Genomic DNA, 20635 nt, shown 5'->3' with positions numbered 1-20635 from the left:
TTTTCTAATGCAGATTATTGTTCAGTTACACCAGCTTTGACAGCTCTTTGTTTAACCTGTTGTCAAATCGATTCTTACCCATGGTCCAAGTAGAGTCTTGCAGCTGTTAAATGTCTTATCATTCTGAAGTGCTTGGGGCATTTTCCTCACTAACATGCAACCTCTATTTATCTTCCACAAATTAATATTTTCCAAAGCCTTTAAATTCTAATTCTTATGCAAAAGTGTTTTTGTTTTCCCTTCCCAATGAATCCCAATTAGAATAATTATTTCAGAAGGCTGGGGGTGGGGAAAAAGCAGTTGAAGCATGTGCCTTTGCTGAGACCAATGGACAAATCCTTTTGGTTTCAGCATAATCCTGATTTTTTCTTTATTACAAGAACTAGCGCATAATGGCCGTATTTCAGTGAACTAGGCCACCTCACACTTGAAATTGAATATGTGCTGGAGGTGGGAGCAAAATGCTTTATTTCAAAACAGCTAATGTGACTACATGGCAGAGCACAGTTTCCACAGGAAATGAACTTGAAACACCCTTGTTAGTCCACAGAAATTGCTTTGCTTTACACTCTTCCAGCACAGTAAGTGTAGTAAATGCAGGATTTTTATCATTTGTTTGTTGACAAAAATGTGAAAAAGATCCACAGTCTGATTTTTACTACAGAATGTCAAGTAAACAGTAACTTAATACAGGTGATACATAAATTCATGTCTTAATACATGCACTGTTGTAACCTGTTGATGTCACCTTACACTTAGACAGTCATAGCATAGATAGACATTTCATTATACCACTTAAAGAGCTTGACTCAAGTCTTGTTAGAACACTGAGGACCCTTGCATTAAGTGTAACTTTATCAACATACAATTTGCACATATAAATCTACAAGTACATGTTTTCTCTTGAGAATTTCTTGCCCCAGACTACCTTGAAAAACTTTAGAGAAAGTTTTATTGTCCTCCATCTGCTGACTTCTTACAGGGCAAGTCACTTTTTGATTAAAAAGTCTGGAGGGGGTGGGGAAAACAATTAAATAAATTGATGTTTTATCAGATGTTAGCTTTTTTCAGAGAGAATAAATTAGGAAAAAGTAAATTGCTCACATTTTAATTAGAAGAAGAAAATGCTGGTTTTATGCTTATATTTTAAGGAGAAATTATTTTAACAAGTTACCCAACCACTGGGGAAATTAATATAGAGCCTCAGAACTACTGCCTGTAATGTAAAAGAAATCCAGACTGTCTAATCAGATAAATGTTAACTTCTCAAAAGCAAGATTTCAGTTCCATTGATTGAAGCTATTTCTGGGGCATCTAGATAAATGTGGGTCTGAATAACTAGAGAAACTACTGTATAAACTGATTCATGCTGGGGAACTCTATTTTGGATATGAGAATTTTGGTGCATAATTTTCAGTGTTACTTTGGAGAAACAGTTTTTTGCTTTTATTTTAATTTTTCAGTTTTTTGGGGCAAAGTGAGAGTTGGCATTGCATTATAGAAATTTCTGACAACATAAACAATATTCTAGAATGAGTAAACTACATTTGTATATGTAGATTTATTTTTTACTTAATATTTTTTACTTTAGATCTGAGAAAGTGTCACGCTTTCTTTCTGTATTTAAAATGGAACAAGAGGAGCAAGGTTCATGAATTATATAGATAAGAAGAATCATGCCCTGTAGTTTCTAATTTAAATATGTGTGTGTGTATACGTCTATATACATATATAAAAAACCTAGATTTTATTGCTTTTACATTGGTATAATATTTAGAAATACACTTCAGTCAGTATTTTAGACTCAGATTCAGGAAGATGCTTAAAGAGGTGGCTTAACTCTGGATATAGTTATAAGTGCTTAACTTATATATTTTCCTGTTCTGCTGTACTTTCCACAATGGGAGGTATGATTAGTGTAATCATTTACACTAATCTATATGATGCCATGTGAGAGAAACTTCGATTCCTTCAGCAGGAGTTGGTGTTATTTTTAAATAATGTATTGAATGTGTCCTTGTAGAATTCACAGTACCAAAAACTGGGATAAACTAAGGTGAGGCCCTGAGAGACATGACTGAAAAGGATGACACAGTATAGAGTTGATATAAACATTTACAGATGCATTATTTGAAGAAGGTGTTCTCTGAGGAAGAAAGAGGACTGTGTAGAACAGTCTAAAAGTAGCTATCTGCTTAGATAAAACATGGAACTAAGACAAGGCACATTTAGAATAAATATAAAAAATAATTTGAGATCAGTGAAACAACTCCAATTGAAGTGACAATTACACAGAAGGCAAATAGCAATAGATTGTTGATCTGATGATTGCACATAATATTAGAGACATACTTATTTATGTTGACGCTTCACTTTATGCGATGAAAAGCTTTTAGCCATATTTAAGAATGAAAGTCCTGTTTGTCATCGTGCCTATCATTCTTAAAAAAACAGATTTTAAACTTCTCCCTTCAAAGTGCATGGCTTTTTAGCAGTGCAAAATAATTCTTACTCTTTTTACTTATTTCTGAGTTCTGCTGAAGTTCCTGATTATGTGCCATCCCATGGTACCTGAGTTTAGTAACCTTTCCTTATCAACGTGATTTCTGAAAGACCTTCCCTTTGTTGAGGTTTAACAACCACACAGGACTAAGTAGTGGCTTTTGATCTCCTGTAAAGAAACTCCCTCTGTTAGAGCTGGAAATTGATTTATTTCTTAGTTTGACATATAAAGATCGAGTCTATTTTCTCAGTCGTACAGAGGCACAGCAGGCAAAGCATGTTGATGATACAGAAAAGTTAGTGTTGAAGTGCATCATCTTCTTCTTGAAAAGCATTGCTTAGTGCTGGATATGTTGTTCTGTCACGTTATTTTTCCCCTTCTTTTTAAAGGAGTCTGACACTTAGAATTCTTGTTTAAGATCTCATCAACTCTTGCTGTTCGTTCTACATTGAAGTCATCATCTGCTGACATATCATAATTATTTTCACAGCGACCAGTTACAATGTATCAGACAGAGCATTCTAAATTAGGAATAAGCAGCAGATAAGTGCTAAAAAGAAATAATACTTATGATTTGGTGAAATTGCCCCTTGTGATGAAAGGAAAAAAAATTAAGGCAGAAAAGAAGAATAGGTCAGGAAAAAAAGCTTGGCACATGCTGTACATCTCCAAGCAGAATATTTTTCAGGTCCTTGTTTTTCACATAAATTTGATGTCCATTATAGGAAAAATTCATGCTATTTCATAAAGGGAATTTCCAAATATGGTAACATACTTGACCAAGTAACTTTTAATTTTGATAAAAGCAAGCTTTCACTGGGATTAAAGGGTTACAGATAGATAGATAAAAATATAAATACATATATGGTGAGTGGGAATATATTTATATAAAAATATGAATAGTGAGTATGTAAACTATAGATAGATATTTTGAGTGAGAGCGTATAGTTATATGTATTATAAAATATGTATATGAAATATGAATTCACTGAAGTCAACAGGAATTTTGCTCTTGTTTCAAATTCATCCTTTTGCAGGGACGGAAGGGCAGAGGGCGAAGGAATGATAGTAAGAAGCCATTTGGTATGTGTTGGGTTTAACACCAGTGAGATAGGCTGTGAGAATGTCTTATGGCAGAAGTAGCCAAAATTCCTGATCTTTCAAACAACATATCACTACTCCATGTGACCAAAAAAGCAGATCCCTCTAACTGCTGCTGCTTTGCCCCTGTACCGTGTGACAACTTGCACCACACCTCCTTCTCTTCCCTCTGTTTATACATTATCATCTTCCCAATTTGGTACTTGCCTGCCTTACTGCCGTGTTCTCAGATGTAAGTGTGAGCCATGTCTATAACTGCCTTCCTTTGCAAGATACTGTGATGGTGCAGGTGGGGAAGCTGCTAGCTGCTGCACAGTAACGAGACATTGTGTGTCTAATGTGTTTTTCTGTTTTTAAGGTCTCCTGGCTCTTGCTCACTTTATTGCTACACATATTATTGGTTCAAATGGGTTTCTTTCTCAGGACAACAGTGCTAACTGCCTGAATGCCTAGAAAACATCCAAAAAAGCTGGTGTATGGTTTACACTAAAGTGCTTGTGAGTTGCGTGGTGGTTACACGTACAGTTTGGCTAACATTAGTCTATGTCTTAATGTCTCCTGTCTTTTTTCCTTCCCTAAATTTTCTGAGATTTTATTTTACAATTAAAAAAGAAGAAAAAGAACATAATTTGTCTTTCGATTGCATCGTTGACTATTTTGATTCTTACACTTTCCATGTTTCTGTTGAATTATAGGATGAAGTTTGTCCCAAAGCAGATGGAGATCCTGTTCAGCGGTGTGTATGGGCAACTGCTGTTAATGTAAAAGACAAGTTCATTTACGTAGCTCAGCCCACACTTGACAGAGTTCTTATTGTTGATGTACAGTCTCAGAAAGTTGTACAGGTATTTATTTCTGATTTTTAACTTAATATCTAATTTGGACACAAGAATTTAACGTTTTCCTTCATATTTTGAAAAAAATGCAATTAGCTTGAGAGTAAACACAATATCTAGAAAAAAAGCCCATCTACCTTCAACATTTAGCAGCAGTTCGTGTTTAGTGACTGTTCTTCTCAATAGGCAATTGGGAGGGAGAGAATCAACATGAAAATACCTCTTATAAATATTAATCAAGTAGTTTAGGAAATGAGTTCTTTGGGAAGTTTCTGGCTTGAGGTACTTTTCACTTGAAGATGAAGATTCATTAAAATAGAGTCTTATCACAGGAATGTGTCTGTCAGTTTTGATAGGAAAGGTTGGAGGTTAAGTTTGGCTACGGAAGGTGGAGGACTGTTATTCAGTAAGCTTTTAGACAGAGGAATTACTGCAATTGTGGAAGACCCAACACCACCCTTAGCCAAGATTGGACACCGTGAATTTGAACAACTTCTCTATTCCTCTACTGTGTAGGCAGTACTATCAGTTTCCCAGTCTCTGGGATGCTGGAGATGCTCTGCTTAGTCAAAATAATTCATTGGGTAAAAGAGAAATCGATGCTATGGTACAGGGATTAATGCACTCGTATAGCTTGTGGAAGACCAAGGTACAAGGCAATGCTAAAATGAATATTAGTTTTTTGGAGCAGTACGGTTCCCTCAGGAGAGCCTGAGAGAGTCGCACTGTAATCCAAACAGTCAGTAGTCTCACTGGGATGGAGTAAAAATTTAATGTTTAATTGCCACCACTCAAATCAAATACTATGACCGCTGTACGCTTGTCTCACTTTCTGTCTCTTTTTTTCCTTTATGTATCTGGTGATATCAATGATATCATTGTACTATGAGGTTAAATAGGGGATTTACATGAGGACAGATTTTAGTCTGTGGAATTGTTAAAGATGTGAAGATGCATTTAAAAAAATAATAGCCATAAACTCATTAAATTCTAAAAATATATTTTCTGAATATGAAGAGACTATTTAAAGTCTTAAAATGTTTGTGTTAACAAGGCATATGGAAAAGGCAAAATCATAATATTTTTTGCTATTTGTTTTCTGCCTAGTATTCCCACCATATTACACTATTTTTCTTTTTTTTTTAATCAGACACATACAATAGAATATATTCCATTATATAGTCTTTAGTCTTTCACGGTGATGTCATTTGACCAGAAATATTAGCTTTATTTTACTTTCAGTGGCAAAAAAAGTCAATCGATTATAGCTGGGGACTGCCAACAGTCTTGTCAGCAGACAAGGGGCTTGTTTTTTAGTTGAGTTTGTGTATTTGTGAGGGGGGGGGTTTAAGTACATTACAGATCATATAAAATCTTGAAATTTACTTTAAAAGCAGGGTTCTTCTTTTTCTGAAATAAAATTATTTCCTGGGCAAAGAGCTCTGAAGCTAGTTAATAACTTATTAACAATCCTGCTCTGATTCTCAGAAGAAAGGGCACTTGTATATGAAAATGATAAAGAGGTTTTGACACCACACTGGGTGTTCTGATTCAAATTTTAATTATACAAACGTGCCTAACATCTACAGGGTTACTTATAGTATCATCACATTCTTAGGAAACACATGTTCTTTAGCTAAATAAAACATGGATTTTTTTAATTAGAAATCTAACCTACATTGTTAATAAAAATATTTAAATAGAGCTTTTCTTCATGCATTTTGCCTTTTTCACTGATAAATGAATGAAAATCTTTAATGTATAGATTATATGTTGTATATTAGGCTCCGGGGAGACCATATTGTAGCCTTTCAGTACTTAAAGGGGGCTCATAAGAAAGATAGGGACAGATTTTTTAATAGGGCCTGTAGCGATAGGACAAGGGGTAATGGTTTTAAACTGAAAGAGGGTAGATGCAGACTAGATATAAGGAAGAAATGTTTCACAATTAGGGTGGTGAAACACTGGAGCAGGTTGACCAGAGAGGTGGTAGATGGCCCATCCCTGGAAACATTCAAGATCAGGCTGGATGGGGCTCTGAGCAACCTGATCTAGTTGAAGATGTCCCTGCTCATTCCAGAGGGGTGGGACCTTTAGAGGTCTCTTCCAACCCAAACCATTCTACAATTCTATGATATTAGTATACATATATATCACATACATTAATGTAAAATTTAAAAATACATAGCAAAATTGCAATTTTAAAATTACATTAACTTGATAAATAATTTTAATAATTTTGCACTCTTTAAACGTCTGCATTTTCTGCCTTCTATATTCTGTGTCAGCTGGCTCAGTAGACATAACTTCCTCAAAACCTGACCTATCCAAACTGTGACAGGGTCTGATAAAATGTTTCATTCAAAAAGTTAATAATAAAAAGTTAGTAATTTTTTTGTTCTTTTACTTTTTTTTTCATTAAATTGACCTTTGCATATCAAAGTATAGATGAACTGAGTGGATAATGAATTTTTGTTTTCTGAGAACAAGACTTCTTTTTACAGCCAATTCAATATATTTCTGCAGGAAAAGAGACTAAAAAAACCATAGTCTTACTGAAATCCACAGATCTGAAGGACTGGAATCTCTGGCAATGGTTTCCCTGGTCTCTGGCTGACATTCATGTGTCATCTTGTTTTCCTACAGATGATGGATGAAATACCAATTTGATTGCATTTATTAGCACTTAGACTTCAGGGGCAAGAGCATATTGTGCCTTTTGAGCTCACTGAAAAATATTGAGAAGTTGGAGGTTCTTTTAAACTTAGGTTTTATGGAATGGTTTGATTGGTAGACTCTTCTAATTTGCCTTCAGTTACATTAGTTATTATTTTACTGAGTGCTTTACCATTAACTGAATGTTTAGAGATACTTACCACAATGATGTATGTTTTTGTTACTTTTAATTAAAAAAGTAAAATTCAATAAATTAGCCACTCATTAGAAGTACACCCCTCCCCCATAAATATGCAAAGCGGTTCTCCAGTTTTTGGATGGAGTTAGATAGGTTGCTGTTCTATCACATAAGTATTCAAGATTCTGTAATGAGCTGAAAAACAGACATACAGGATGCCTAGGTGCCACACAGAGCTTTGTGCGCTAAATCTCTGCTCCTTAGCAAATATATTGAGCTAAAACTGGATACTCCACAAGCCGTCATGCTCGTCCAGGAAAAAAAACCTTTCACTTTCAAAGAAATTTTATTTTGAGGGATAGAATAGCATTGCTTTTCCATGACTTTAATAATATCTAGATCGTGAACTTAGGGAAGTATAGAATGAAATTTATCCCATCTGTGGAAACCTTTTGTAGGAATGAAAGTCTCAGTTTTGATGGTGATAGGATGTTTAGATAATAATGATAAATTATCTTTCCATTTCACAATACTTAACACAGACATCTGGTAAGACAATATGACTAAGGGATAACAGATGAACTGGTTAAGTAAATTAGACTAAATGTGTTACTTTCACTTTTGGGCACCTGAGCAGGATTTCTGCTATTTGTTACTGACCTGAAAATTATTTCCTAGGATACAGTTAGCCAAATACATGGGAAATGTATTATGGGACTTGCTCTGTATCCAGCTTAACCATGCTGATATTCAAAATAGACTTAAAAAAAAAAGACAAGTAAAAGTAGTTGCAAACAAACCAAATAAATAATGAAAGCCCAAAACCTATACAATCGTTTATACGTAGTATAAGACTATAAAAAATAAAACCACTGTTGATTCACAGATGGCTTTTAGAATTGAAGTAAGGCTAATTTGGAATGTAGCGGCAAGTCAAGAGATAACCTTGTTCAGCATTTCTTATAACAAGCACAGCCCTGTCTTCCTTATCTTTTAACAAGAAGCATTTATTTTTGGTTTTGGTTTTTTGCAAGCAGCAAGAATTTTTCTAACCATGAAATATAGCTCTACTCATGCACGTACACGACGACTCACACAAACAGGAAGCAAGGAAGGGAGTTTGATTTCTCAGTCAGATCAGTCTATTTTCATTACTTACATTACTGCCTAGCACAGAAAAAAAACCCAAAATGTAACTGATTTTTGAAGAATAGATACTAAGCTGTTCGTAAATGAGAGCATTTTGCTTACTAGACTGCCTTCTCTCTAAGTGTCATATTAATACAGAGGATATTATTTACATTTTAACTATTTCTAGTCTATATCTTAAAGAAGAAACAAGCTGTATCTGTTCTGTAAAACCAAGCTTTCAAAAATGCATACTCTGGTAGGAACAAATGTGGAGAAAACTTCATATTTTGAAAGTGAGCAACACTCTAATAAAAATTCTGTCAAGGTGCAAAAAAATTGAAGACAACTAAAAATGTATTTGAAAGGGCTGTAAGTTGTGCAACTATGCTGTTTTCTCTGTAAAAATATTGTTGATTTGGATTTGCTTATTACAGTGTTTTCTCTGAAGTACTACTATGTTATATTTATTCCTTTCTACTATGAAAGTTAACGTAAAAGATGCGTGTACAGGTGCACATATATAACAATTAGATTTGAGGATGATTTATTTCTATGACAACTATATTTATCAAAATAAGTATTTAAAGAAGATTCTAGAGCCGACTAAATTGAGATGTATTGGAAACATGGATGGTCTATCTTAAGAGAGATATATGTAGACTTTTTGATTTAGCCAGGTAATTCTCATTATAAAGTTAAGAGAAGTATTTGCTTTCATTTGTAAATTCTTGAAAGCAAGCACCGTCACCTGCAATTGTCCAGTATTGCTTAGCAGCGCACCATTAACTGGGATGACTTAGAGGCATGCTGAAGTAAACAGAGCTCATCATCACTCGGTCCCCACCGTGCTGCTGGCAGATCAGCCTGGCTAGCTAGAAGCAGCTGTGAAAACCTGCTTCCAAGATGCTCAGCTCCTTTCTGCTGCTGGCTCCTCTCTTGGGAGCTGCATTACCTGTGCTTGACCCCACGGGCCAATTCCTTCTCCTTCTTCTCCTCCTCCTGGCAGTGCTATAGCCCAGACCCTGAACGTTGCTGGTACTCATGCGGCAGAACACACGTGGGTCAGACCTTTTGTCTGGGGAAGCCAAAAGGAAATTTTACACACCTGAACAAATTAGTTATACAACAGGCCAAGTATTATTTTAGCCAACTTGTCTTGTAGTCTGCAGCAGAAAAATGTTATCAAACACGAATGACCTTTTTCGAGGGGTATCTTTCTGATTTTAAATGAGCCGGTGAGCAGCCTGGCTTCATTTTCCATTTTCAAAAGGAAAAACAAATTCTGCCTAGATGAAGTTGTGGCTTGCAACACCTCAGGAGTACAGTTAAGTATCATCAGCAGTCTCAGCCAGCCATTAGTGCATTATCTTGAGGATCTACATCATTAGTTTAAATTAGGTTCACTTAATTAGCCAGCTGGTACTCTCCTTGACAAACTGATAAACAAGCTGTGCTTTACAGTTCCGGAATGGTGAGACTAAAAAACAATTTCCACTTATTTTTCTGCTTTAATGATGGAAATAGAAAAGTAATCCCCCCAGTTGTTTACCTCGTGCAGAATGTCTTTTAATCAAATATGTTGTCAACCCATTTCATACTCTGAAGTCTTCAGTTCTTCTCATAACAAAGGAAGTGTAGAGCTCAACTGTCTAAAAGGTTTGTGGTCTCAAGAGACAGTGCTTAAGGTTGTAGGGAAAACACTTTGGTTCTGATCACAAGTCTAGCAAAAGTAGCAACTAATTGGAAAACATGAAAACGATCTTTCCAACTTCAACAGAATATACACAGTTTAGCAGAGATAGGAAGCTTTGGGTGTAGCAACATTGTGTTGGTTTTATGCAGGACTGTGTAGTAACACCTTGCATTAATTTCAGTATGTGGCTTGAGAATACTCTTCCCTTTTTAGCCATTTACAAATAATTGGTGTAGTTTTTAAACTGATATGTGTAAAGTGAGAGTAATGGTAGGGAAGGAAGATAAGTACTTTTTTACTTGATTTAAAACTTTGTTTTCAGCTTTTTAATCGCTTCAGTTTAATGTAATTTTGATGCCAAATGTTAGAGCATATAATGAATAAAAATCACTTTTTCAGCAAGTCAGTAACTTTGAATTAATCAGAGGGCTGCTTCAGCAATTGACAACATAATTTTTAAATGCAATCTGAAAACATCAGGAAATGCATGTCCAGTTGTCATTCCAATTCAAGTGTATATATTATTTTTCTTTTGAAAATGTGACAGAAACTAAGGATTTCTATTTTTATTATGCTTCAGGCAGTAAGTACAGATCCTGTTCCAGTGAAACTACACTACGATAAATCACATGATCAAGTCTGGGTGCTGAGCTGGGGAAACATGGAAAAGAACTCACCAACTTTGCAGGTGAGGTGATCAGAATGATTATATGCAAGGAATTCTAGACAAGGTGAACCTTTGTGTAATTGCAACATTTTGTATATTTTCCCTTACACATTATTATCATTACCCCAGCAGGGGCAGTGAAATGATTTCAGGTAACCAGAAAACAATTCAGACAACTGACTTTAAGTTAGACATTATTTTCACCACCCTTACTCAGAAGTGACAATGCCGAATTGATAAAGGATGAGGAATACAGCTGAAAGCAGCAGCATGTTTTGTAACTGCCAGTATTTTGAGAGCAAACTGTTTCTATTTATGATGTTTTTTCCACTAATTAGAGGATAAACTGGATTTTGGGCATATTCCTTTTTCACTAAAATTATATTGATGCTCTGGAGGTGACAAGCTCCATCTTTATTGTTGCTTTTTTCAGATGTAAAATATTAAAAATCCTTACTTTTCGCGTGCCTCTGAGCAGTGGCAAGCGTAGCGACAGTTGCTAAAGAAACATTTCAAGAAGCTGTACTTGCATTCCTACTTGTTCACTACTTTCTGTTCCTTATTTCAAGTAATCCCCTGAAAATATGGTGATGGTCTTTATGTCATAATTTCAAAATTTTTTTTATTTCAACTTACTTTTCTTTTCTTTAGAAGTTAATGAAATCTTTATGTATTAAAATATATATATAAGATAAAGAAAAAAAGATATTCAAACACAGGGCTCAAGCAGAAAAAATGAGTAACATTTGAAAACACCTTTTTAGCACCTACGGGCTCTTAGTAACTATGAGTATGCAAGGTAATTTGTGGGAGTTTAGCTGTCACTTCTCCCCAGAAAATGACTGATAATTGAGTCAATCTTATCATGTTTTAAAGCAACTTATCATCTTCACTCTCTTTTTTCCTTATAGTATAGATAATCGATTGTTTGCTTTTCTCTAATCTGCTCTTAAGTGCATGTATGTGAATATCATAGTGGCTATTATATGGAATTGTCTTTTATTCACCCATGAACATTTACCTCAGAGAAGGTCGAAGATTTGGGGATTTGAGGAAAATAGGTTCATAACAACTTAAGGAATATGTAAACCCAAATCAACTTGCTCTTCTGAAATATGTCTATGCTATGTTGAATTACCTCATGACTGACAAGAATTGGGAGTGTGCATAGCCATAGCTTCCTGTGGATCAGTTGATAACATCTTTTCACTCTGGCTGAAGTGCTTAAGAAATGTAATCTCACACTAGGATCTAGTGTAAAAAAAAAAAAAAAAGGTAAGCAAAAAACGTAGTTTGCACTAAGGCTAGAGGCTTTAGTATAGTAAATGAATAAATATGGACTCAGTAGTGGAAAAAAAAAGAAAGGAAAAAAGTAAATATGAAGATTAGGTGGTCAGGTATGTAATAATTCTTTGAAATCAGTAATGCTGATCAGCTTTATTCACTGTCGTTTCTGTTCTTTTTCTTGGTAACTGAAGGATAATACAAGAGATGAATACAGAGGCAATACTGTACTAATTTATTTGGCTAGAGATTATATTTTGAAAGATTATTCCTATAGTTTATAATGATGTTGCTTTATGTAGGTGATAACACAAGCTAGTGGGAGTGTTTCTCATCATACAATCCATACTCAGCCAGTGGGAAAGCAGTTTGACAGAGTGGATGACTTTTTCATTCCGGCTACAACCCTCATCATTACCCATATAAGGTAAGTTTTAGCTGAATTATAATTAAATTTCAAATGAGGTATAACATTTAAATAATAATTTTAAAACTTTGAAAATCGGAGACTAGACCACCTACTTCAATATTGTTTTGCAGCACCCTTCATAAACGAACTAAATGCAAGTTTTATTGAAAACAAGCTAGATATCAGAATAAAAACATTTATTAGAGTTTTTCTTCCTTATCTCACCAAATGTTCAAAAGTTCCACTGCTCTATGTACTAAAATTGAGATTTAATATCATCTGGGGGTTTCCTGAGGAAGTGATAAGTGTAATATTCAGATAATTCCCTAATTTAGGAGCATGAATCTTAATTTGTACATAATATTTATTCTACTGCTCAGAGCAGCTGCCATATGTAGTATTTGCCATATTGAATTACATGTATGTTGTATTGGAGTTATTCTCTTGATTAATGGACCAGAAAAAAAAACTTCTGGAGTTTTAAAAGGAATTGTGATACAGCATAACTTAGCCTCTTTACGAACTGGCTTCTCCTGCTCATTCAGTTCTTTCTGCCTGTTTTTTCATCAGGTTTTCTGTTTTTAAAACAAACCATGACTGAGCATGTAACATAAACTCTGTTTAGATGCATGAGTAAAATTTGCCTTATTTCATGGGTGCTGAGTATATGATGTTAAAATGGTTAATACTGTAATCTGTGCCAGGAAACACTGTAAATTCTTGGGACCTTAGTTATTTCTCTCAGTGAATGCAGGATTGTCTTTGTCCAAAGAACAGACAAATTTTGTCTGTGATAGAAATACTCTTAAGTACGGAAGAATGGAACAAAGTGACCAGATGGATTTTAAAAGGCATATGGGACAGAGAAAGAGAGTGTGAAAAAAGGAGGGCAACACTTAATACAGGCATAAAGCAGAAATCTTTTCAAGATCTCCCCAAGGCCTTTTAAATGAAAATCTATTTTTCTTCCTCAAAATACATTAGTAAGAATGTAAAATACAATTTTCTTTTCATATTTTTTCTGTAACTTTTCTACCTGTAGGGATTGAAAAATTCTGCAATCTAGGATTTGTACATCTGAATATTGCATTAATGTGTATTAGCACTTTGTACGTTTAGGACTGTTAGGTTCTTTGCAAGATGACACAGACCCATTTCAGCTCAAAACACCTCTGCAAATAATTAGCTCATTTTTTTATTCTACTCTTCCAAGTTAAATTTTCTATAGAAATGCTTTCATTAGGATGATCTTAACTGTCCTACAATTATGAGACATCATTCACTTTTAGCTAAAATCTCAAATCGCGTATGTAAATATGCATCTCCATTAAAAAAGATATAATTTCTGATTGTAGTGAGTGGTAGTCTTTTAAATGTGAAAACATGCAATTTAGGATGATTTTACAATTGATTCCAGAATTTACTCTCTATGTGCCTGTGATGAATCTAGTCTTCTGTATCAAAAAACATTTTGCTTCTCCTAAAGAGGTTGTTGATGAAAGATAATTTTTCTTCATTTTCTACAAAACTCTTAACTAACAAGTAAATTAGCAGTCAGCCATATGTAATTTAAAAAGGAATGTGTAAATTAATATAGCTGAATAGTAAATTGACTCTTAAGTAGCATTAATGCCACCTTTCTCGAATTGAGTAGGTAAATGCACATTGTGTCCCTGAAGTAATCTGCAGTCCTCACATTCAGCCTTAGAAAAGCATTAAATAATTCTGCTACATTTGGAACAGCTATGCCTTGAGAGAACAAAAGTTACTGCTTCATAAGCTACCAAGTACTAGAGGTACTACCCCAACAGAACTGACATTTAGATACATTAATTTTCATGTAGATGGGAAAAGAAAAAGATGGATGGGGTAAACATCATACAAGGAAGGGGAACCAGGACTGGGAAAAGAAAAATAGGCTCAGTCCAAAGCTAGTGAGGAATTCATCTTGTCTAACTCAAACAATTTTAAGTTGATATTTTGCCTAAATGGGTCAAGTAGGTGCTTTCTGCTTTGCCTGGTGAGTCACAGCTACCTGCTGTGATGAGTCATTTCACCTGCCCTATATGCAATTTAGGAGAAAAGAGAATTAAAGAAAACATACAGAAATAAAAAAGGAATATGAAATTCAATTAAACAGTGAAAAAATACAACTGGACAAGTGACTGCAGGTATGTAATAAACATGTACATCAGTTCAGGCCTAGCATAATTATCTTGTGATGTTTGCTTTTGCTTTTTTTTTTTTTTTTTTTTTTTTTTTTTTTTTTTTTTTTTTGCATTCTCATGCCAGATAAAGACCAAAAGAAAACTTCTGAAGTCCGACAAAAAGCCTGCAGTAGTTTGTCCAATGCTAATCCATAGATTCGGGGGTTTTAACCAACAAAATCAATTAAACAGCAATAAACTTTTTACCTACTTATTAGCTTACTTGAAACACAGAGAATCTTATTTTAGTTTTCTAAAATGCTACCTAATTCTGAGTGCCTTTTCTGGAAAAGAAAAAAAAACACTATGTAGACAAATACTGTATTTTTATTTTTTGTATTCTTTCAAGAGCTATTTATGTGGTTAGTCCGTCATTAAAAGAATTTGCCTTACATAAAATGTCTGGCCTTCACTTTGATTTTTTTGTTTAAATAAAAATGAACTATGTGAGCAGTGTGTCAGGAAAGGTTTTAAAGTAACTGTATTTATCAAATTAGTAGTGATGTAGGAAAAACTGTCTATTAAATCTAACTTGTCACCAGTCAACAATAAAAATGCTCAATAACAGCATGTGTTTGTTAAGGATGTTAGGCAACAAACGTAAAGCTTGAGTTTATTATTCTTTGGTGTATATACCAACCAGAGGAGCGTTTTATGAGTGTGAATAGCAGAAAACAGGTACAAGGGAAATAACCCCTGGACCTTTTAAGAATTGAGTATATATATTTTCAATATTTGGCCTTATACATTTACCGAGAAGAAAATTTGATTCAGTGAACTATTTTTTGTGCCAAAGCAGTTCAGAGCAACCAATGATCTTCCCCTTAATTGTCTGCTATTACCATTCCTTATCTTAAAAATAGACGTTTGCAATTAGTATGTGTGATGGCTGCAAAAAGATGACTGTACAATACTCATGGAAATACATGCTTGGAAGCCTAAGGAGCAAAAGGGCTGATTATTTCAGCTCCACTGTTCGTAAATCGAAGTGAACAAAAGATAATTGGAATAAATTAAGGTCTATCATTACACTGCTGTAAAATGTTTCAAAAGCAATATTACATGAACTCACTGTAATGGAGTAACTCTAACTTTTTAGATGTTGTAATCCTTTAGCAAGTATTTTAAATGTCATATAGTTACCTGACCTAACAAGTAGAAGAATGAGCAATGTACTCACTGGTGAGATAGCTCAGGATCTGAATAGAGTTAAAATATTCTCAGTTTGAGTTTTTTCTTTCTTTTATTTCTCTGTTTTGTATGGTAATAGAGGAAGCAGTCTTTCTAAAATTATACTTATTCATTTGCACAAAACAGTCCAAAACCTAAGCTTTTCTTTAAGAGGTAATTGGAATATGCTGCCAGTGCATTCCTGTGAACCTTGTTAAATGAAACCTATGTGGGGTGGTGATTCAGTAAACTCACACTTCATTCCAGAGTTTAAGCCCCTACAGAGGTGTGAAGTAGCTGAAGGACTGTGAGAGCATTTTCGGTATTTCTATGCAAATAAGCAAACAGAAAATAAGATTTTTCTTCAAAAATCCTACATAATCAGAAGGAACTCTCTGTTCAGTGGTTTGCAAGTCAAACAATGGAAGTGGTAAAAGTAGACAAAGCATCAACAGAAGAGGTAGAATTAATTTGGGGGTTGAATTTTTCACATAAACAATATGATTTAGCTCAAAGATAAGGGGCAATTTAATATTTTACAAATTCAGTTAATAAGACACATTAGGGGAGTGGAAAGTTTGAAACAATTCTTAGTCATCAAGCTATACACATATATAGTGCTACGGGGGAAATAACTTGAAAGCTTGAGGAATTGGAGGAGGAAGCTCAGTAGCACCAGGGCAAGCAGAGAAGATCTAGAAAGTAACTGCAATTTCTAATAATGATTGTGGAATCTATCAATGAATCCTACACGGTAGCACAGCACACAAAGGAGGTCCATCTGGTTTCGGGCTTCTCCCTGCAGTCTCCCACTCTGTAAATTGTGTCTTTGTGAGAGGAGTGCTAAATGGAAACCTTGTAGTCATTCTTTCCACTCTCTGTATTTGCCCTCCAAAAGGGAGGACCCTTCTGGTCCATAAATGCGTTGCTTTTGAAAAAGAATCTCATAGGGACTTCTGGGAAGGATGGAGGGGAGACAGTAAAAAGTCTTTTTCTGCATCTTTTTTGCTTTAAGTAGTAGATTTTACAGCATCTTTGTTCCAGGGGGAATATGAAGAATGAAAGATTGAGAGATTCAGTTCAGACAGTTTAAATGCTCTGAAACTTACTTTGTTCGACTACCACCATTGGCAACAGCAACTACTGTTGAAATAAGTGCCTCTTTAGAAAATGTGCAGGTACTCTTTATCAAACCTATATTCTCCACTTCATTCCTTCTCTGTTCACATGTCCCCGCCCAAAAAGCTAGGAATCCATAAATGTAGCCACTACACATCTTCAAACTAGGAAACTCCCAGTCCTTTACGTGCATACAAGATATGCCATATGCCCATACTTACACTTCATCTGTATCTTCCTTCAGCTCCACTCTTATATTCTCACTCAAAGGACCTGTGTTTGCAGGCTTTAAAATGGGCTAGGCAGTAAGGATTCCCAACTGTGTCTGTGGAAAAGTGCCTACAGAAATTATGAAGTAACTGCCATCACTCCACAAATACAGTTAAGATTTGCTGTCACTGAAATCTGGAAAAGACCTGACGTTCTGAGGTGTATATGACATCTTTTAATCCAGGTCATTTTGGAATTTGTGGAGAAAATGTTTTGAATTTTAAAGTTCATTTTCAGCTCAGTGTTAGGAAATTTAATTAATACTTAATTGCACATTTAAATGTACCTAAAATAAAAATATTTTTTATAAAGTACTGAAATCTGTGGCTGTTTCTGACCTTGCAATATATATGTACGTATGCACAGACACGCACACACATATATATATATATATAAGAAATCAGTCTTGAAAACTGTCTTGGTTCTGGAATCAGTTATCCCGCATGCCTTTTCCCATGTCAGCTGACAATACAATACAAATGCTGCTTGACCAATTTATTCAACTCATGCTCCAAATCTTTTCCTCGTAGGTAGCTTGAGTAAAACTTCACAAAGCTCTCAAACTAAAAATGCCATCTGTCAACAGAAACAAAGATTATATCAAAAAACATTTCCACTTCAGTGTGGCTATTTAGAAATGAAAATTCCCTTCAAATGAGATTGCAGTCAGCCTTTGTAGAGCTATAAAACTATAGCATCAGTAAAGAAAAATTCTTCATGTTCTACTTGTCTTTCCCCATTAGCTCAGGAAACAGCTAGAACCTGGCTTAAGCAAGTCTAGTCGGCTTTACTAAAGCGAAGGGGAGTTCCGATAAACTGTAAATGTAATAAATTCACACTAAGTTTTTTCCCTTTTGCATGTGCAGAAGTCATTACAGGAATATTTACCTTTGGGATAATATGATCTGTCCATCTGAAGTGGCCAAACCAATCATTATTATAAATAAATAACTATTGTACCTGTCTCCTAGTACCTATCTGCTTTTAAAAATCCAGCATGTATCAGTATGTGAAAATACATGACACAATGAAATGCATAAAAATGTAATCAACTGTAAGAAGAAACTAGTTCCCTGCAGTTATGGCACATAATTTCTTGTATCCAGTGACTAGAAGTTATCTTATCTTAGTGCTACCTTAATTCCTCATTGATTTTCCAAATAGACAAAATTATAAAGATTAATTTATTAGCTTTGAGGCAATCTTAAAATTATGTAATTAACCATTTTTCTGTATGTTTGCTAGTAAACTACCAGAGCAAAATTATTTAAAAAAAAATTATGCTGGGTCTGGCTTGTATGGAGTTAATTGTCTTGATAGCAGCCAGAATGGTTCTGTGTTTCAGATCTGTGACTTCGGAATAGTGAAAATTTGTTCAGAAATTTTCATTTGCACATTTCTATTTTTAAACATTTAGAAAAGACTTTTATTCATTGCATTTAAGCTTTCCTATTTGATGTTATGTTACAAACCTGTCTTTCAATTTTTAGTAAAGCTGAGAAGCTTGTGGGATCATGTGAATCAAAGACTTTAAGGAAACTTCCAAATCTACATGGATAGGCTGTTTTGTCTGTATTCCTTCTATGGGTTCCCAGCTGTCGGCATGCAACGTTTTCTTGTGGATAAAATATCCAAACTTGCATCTTAACAGAGGCCCCACCACCACCCCCCGCCCCCCGCATTATCTACGAATTAGAACACAGCAACTTGCCATGATGTGCCTGATTTTTTTTCCCATTATAATACATTTTCAAGACAAATGTTATCTCTGGTGCTTTTATGTGCCCGAAATAATAATGTATCATGTTTTTTTACATAACAAAAAATATTTTTTTGGTTCAGTCTAATATTTTCTTGATTTGGGTCACTAGTAAAAAAAGAAGGTAGAGAAAGGAATTGTGGTAAAGTTCAGTATTTGTTCTTTTGAATGTTCACATATCCTTAGCTGTACCAGTATGTGAACTTCATTTTTAAAATGAAGAAAAAGATCTTTTGAGACTGTTTTGATATATGTAATTTATCACCTTTGTAGTCCTTATCTCTACCTCATTATTCTTTTTCTACTAGTACTGACTATTTCTTTTGGCATGTATAAATTTGGCTGTGCATTCCATATGACATCTGCCCACCTTGATGTTACCACATTTTCTGGAGTGCCACATCTTCTTAATCCTATCCTACCTTGTACTGACATTTAGGACCATTTTTAGGAGTGTCTTTTGTTCACTGTGTCTGTGTAGCTAGCCCTTTCTTCGACTTTTAATGCTTTAAAAATGAATTTTTTTTTTTATTAAATTGCTAGCTCTCCTTCCCTGCAAGGTACAAGAAAGAAAAACACATTTGCTACCAACACTACAAATATACTTTTCTGACAATAAGTTCCTTTATTATATAACACAAATAGTTTCATATATTCCTGGATTCTAAAAATATAGAACTTAGAGATGTTTTCCTTTGTCCTAAAATTTCTTGGATTAATTTCTTCTGAACACTTTAATCACTGGACAATAATTTGCAATAATTAAAAAGTATGTTGCATATACATGTTGAAAGTGTTCCACGAGAGAGCCCTCGGACAATTCATAGGCTCCTGCATCACTAGTACCCTGAAAATTCAGGATTTATCCCTACCCTGTGCAAACATACGCTAAATGTCAGTCAGAAGTCCTGAGCTATGTGCAACTTGTTAAAAAAAGTCAGCTTTTCCAGCAAGATCAAAAAAAATGACTGAAGAAGCCACCATAGTATCTGGCCAGCTATGGGGAAATTTCCCCGGTTGTTCTTTACACATGGGTCACTTGAGGATATTCTTCAACATGAATTTGGATTGACGGTCCATTTCCTTCCTCTGGATCTCTAGCGAGATATGACTTAAACGCCCTGCAAGTAAAATCTTAAGCTGAAATAGTAATAAAATTAAAAAAAAAAAAAAAAAGAAAAAAGAAATTGAAATTACATATAATAATATTTTTTAAAAGGATTTCAGGCAGTATACGATTTTTGTCATCAATATGAGACTTTAGTTAAGAAATTTTTAACTTTCTCTTGTAAGCACTTATATGCTTTATCCAGCTGAGTTACAGAAGACAATTTGCATAGAGTCTCTCCCAAGAATAAGTGTTTGAACGATTGTATCACTTGTGTTTTTTCTGCCTGAGTGAAAACTATTACAATAAGAATGAGGATTTTGTTGATGATACTTCTGATGTCCTTCACTTTGGCTCAGCAGCATTCAATTTGTGGTGCTCATTTTTTAGAGCCTAGAGCTAATCTTATTCAATATGATGTAGGATAAACTCAGAAACTATGCTTCCATTACTGTCCATTACTGAAAGCTTACTAATACTCAAAAATTATTTATTTTATAACATTCATTCTCTGTCTCTGTCAC

At 34.6% G+C, this 20635-nt stretch overlaps 1 protein-coding gene across 3 annotated transcripts in view; it reads left to right on the top strand.

Annotated features, from left to right (window-relative positions):
* The window catches only part of FSTL5 (follistatin like 5), a 362482-nt gene that overhangs the window by 322598 nt on the left and 19249 nt on the right, over positions 1-20635 (top strand). For all 3 annotated transcript variants that reach the window (XM_082314957.1, XM_082314955.1, XM_082314956.1), the window contains 3 exons: positions 4300-4449; positions 10699-10806; positions 12372-12496. In XM_082314957.1, coding sequence (XP_082171083.1) covers positions 4300-4449; positions 10699-10806; positions 12372-12496 — 383 coding nt within the window. The remainder of the gene's footprint in view (positions 1-4299; positions 4450-10698; positions 10807-12371; positions 12497-20635) is intronic.

This window comes from Platalea leucorodia, assembly GCF_965183815.1.
Source record: "Platalea leucorodia genome assembly, chromosome: 6".
Classification (NCBI taxonomy): domain Eukaryota; kingdom Metazoa; phylum Chordata; class Aves; order Pelecaniformes; family Threskiornithidae; genus Platalea; species Platalea leucorodia.
This window is presented reverse-complemented; position numbering and strand designations above follow the sequence as displayed.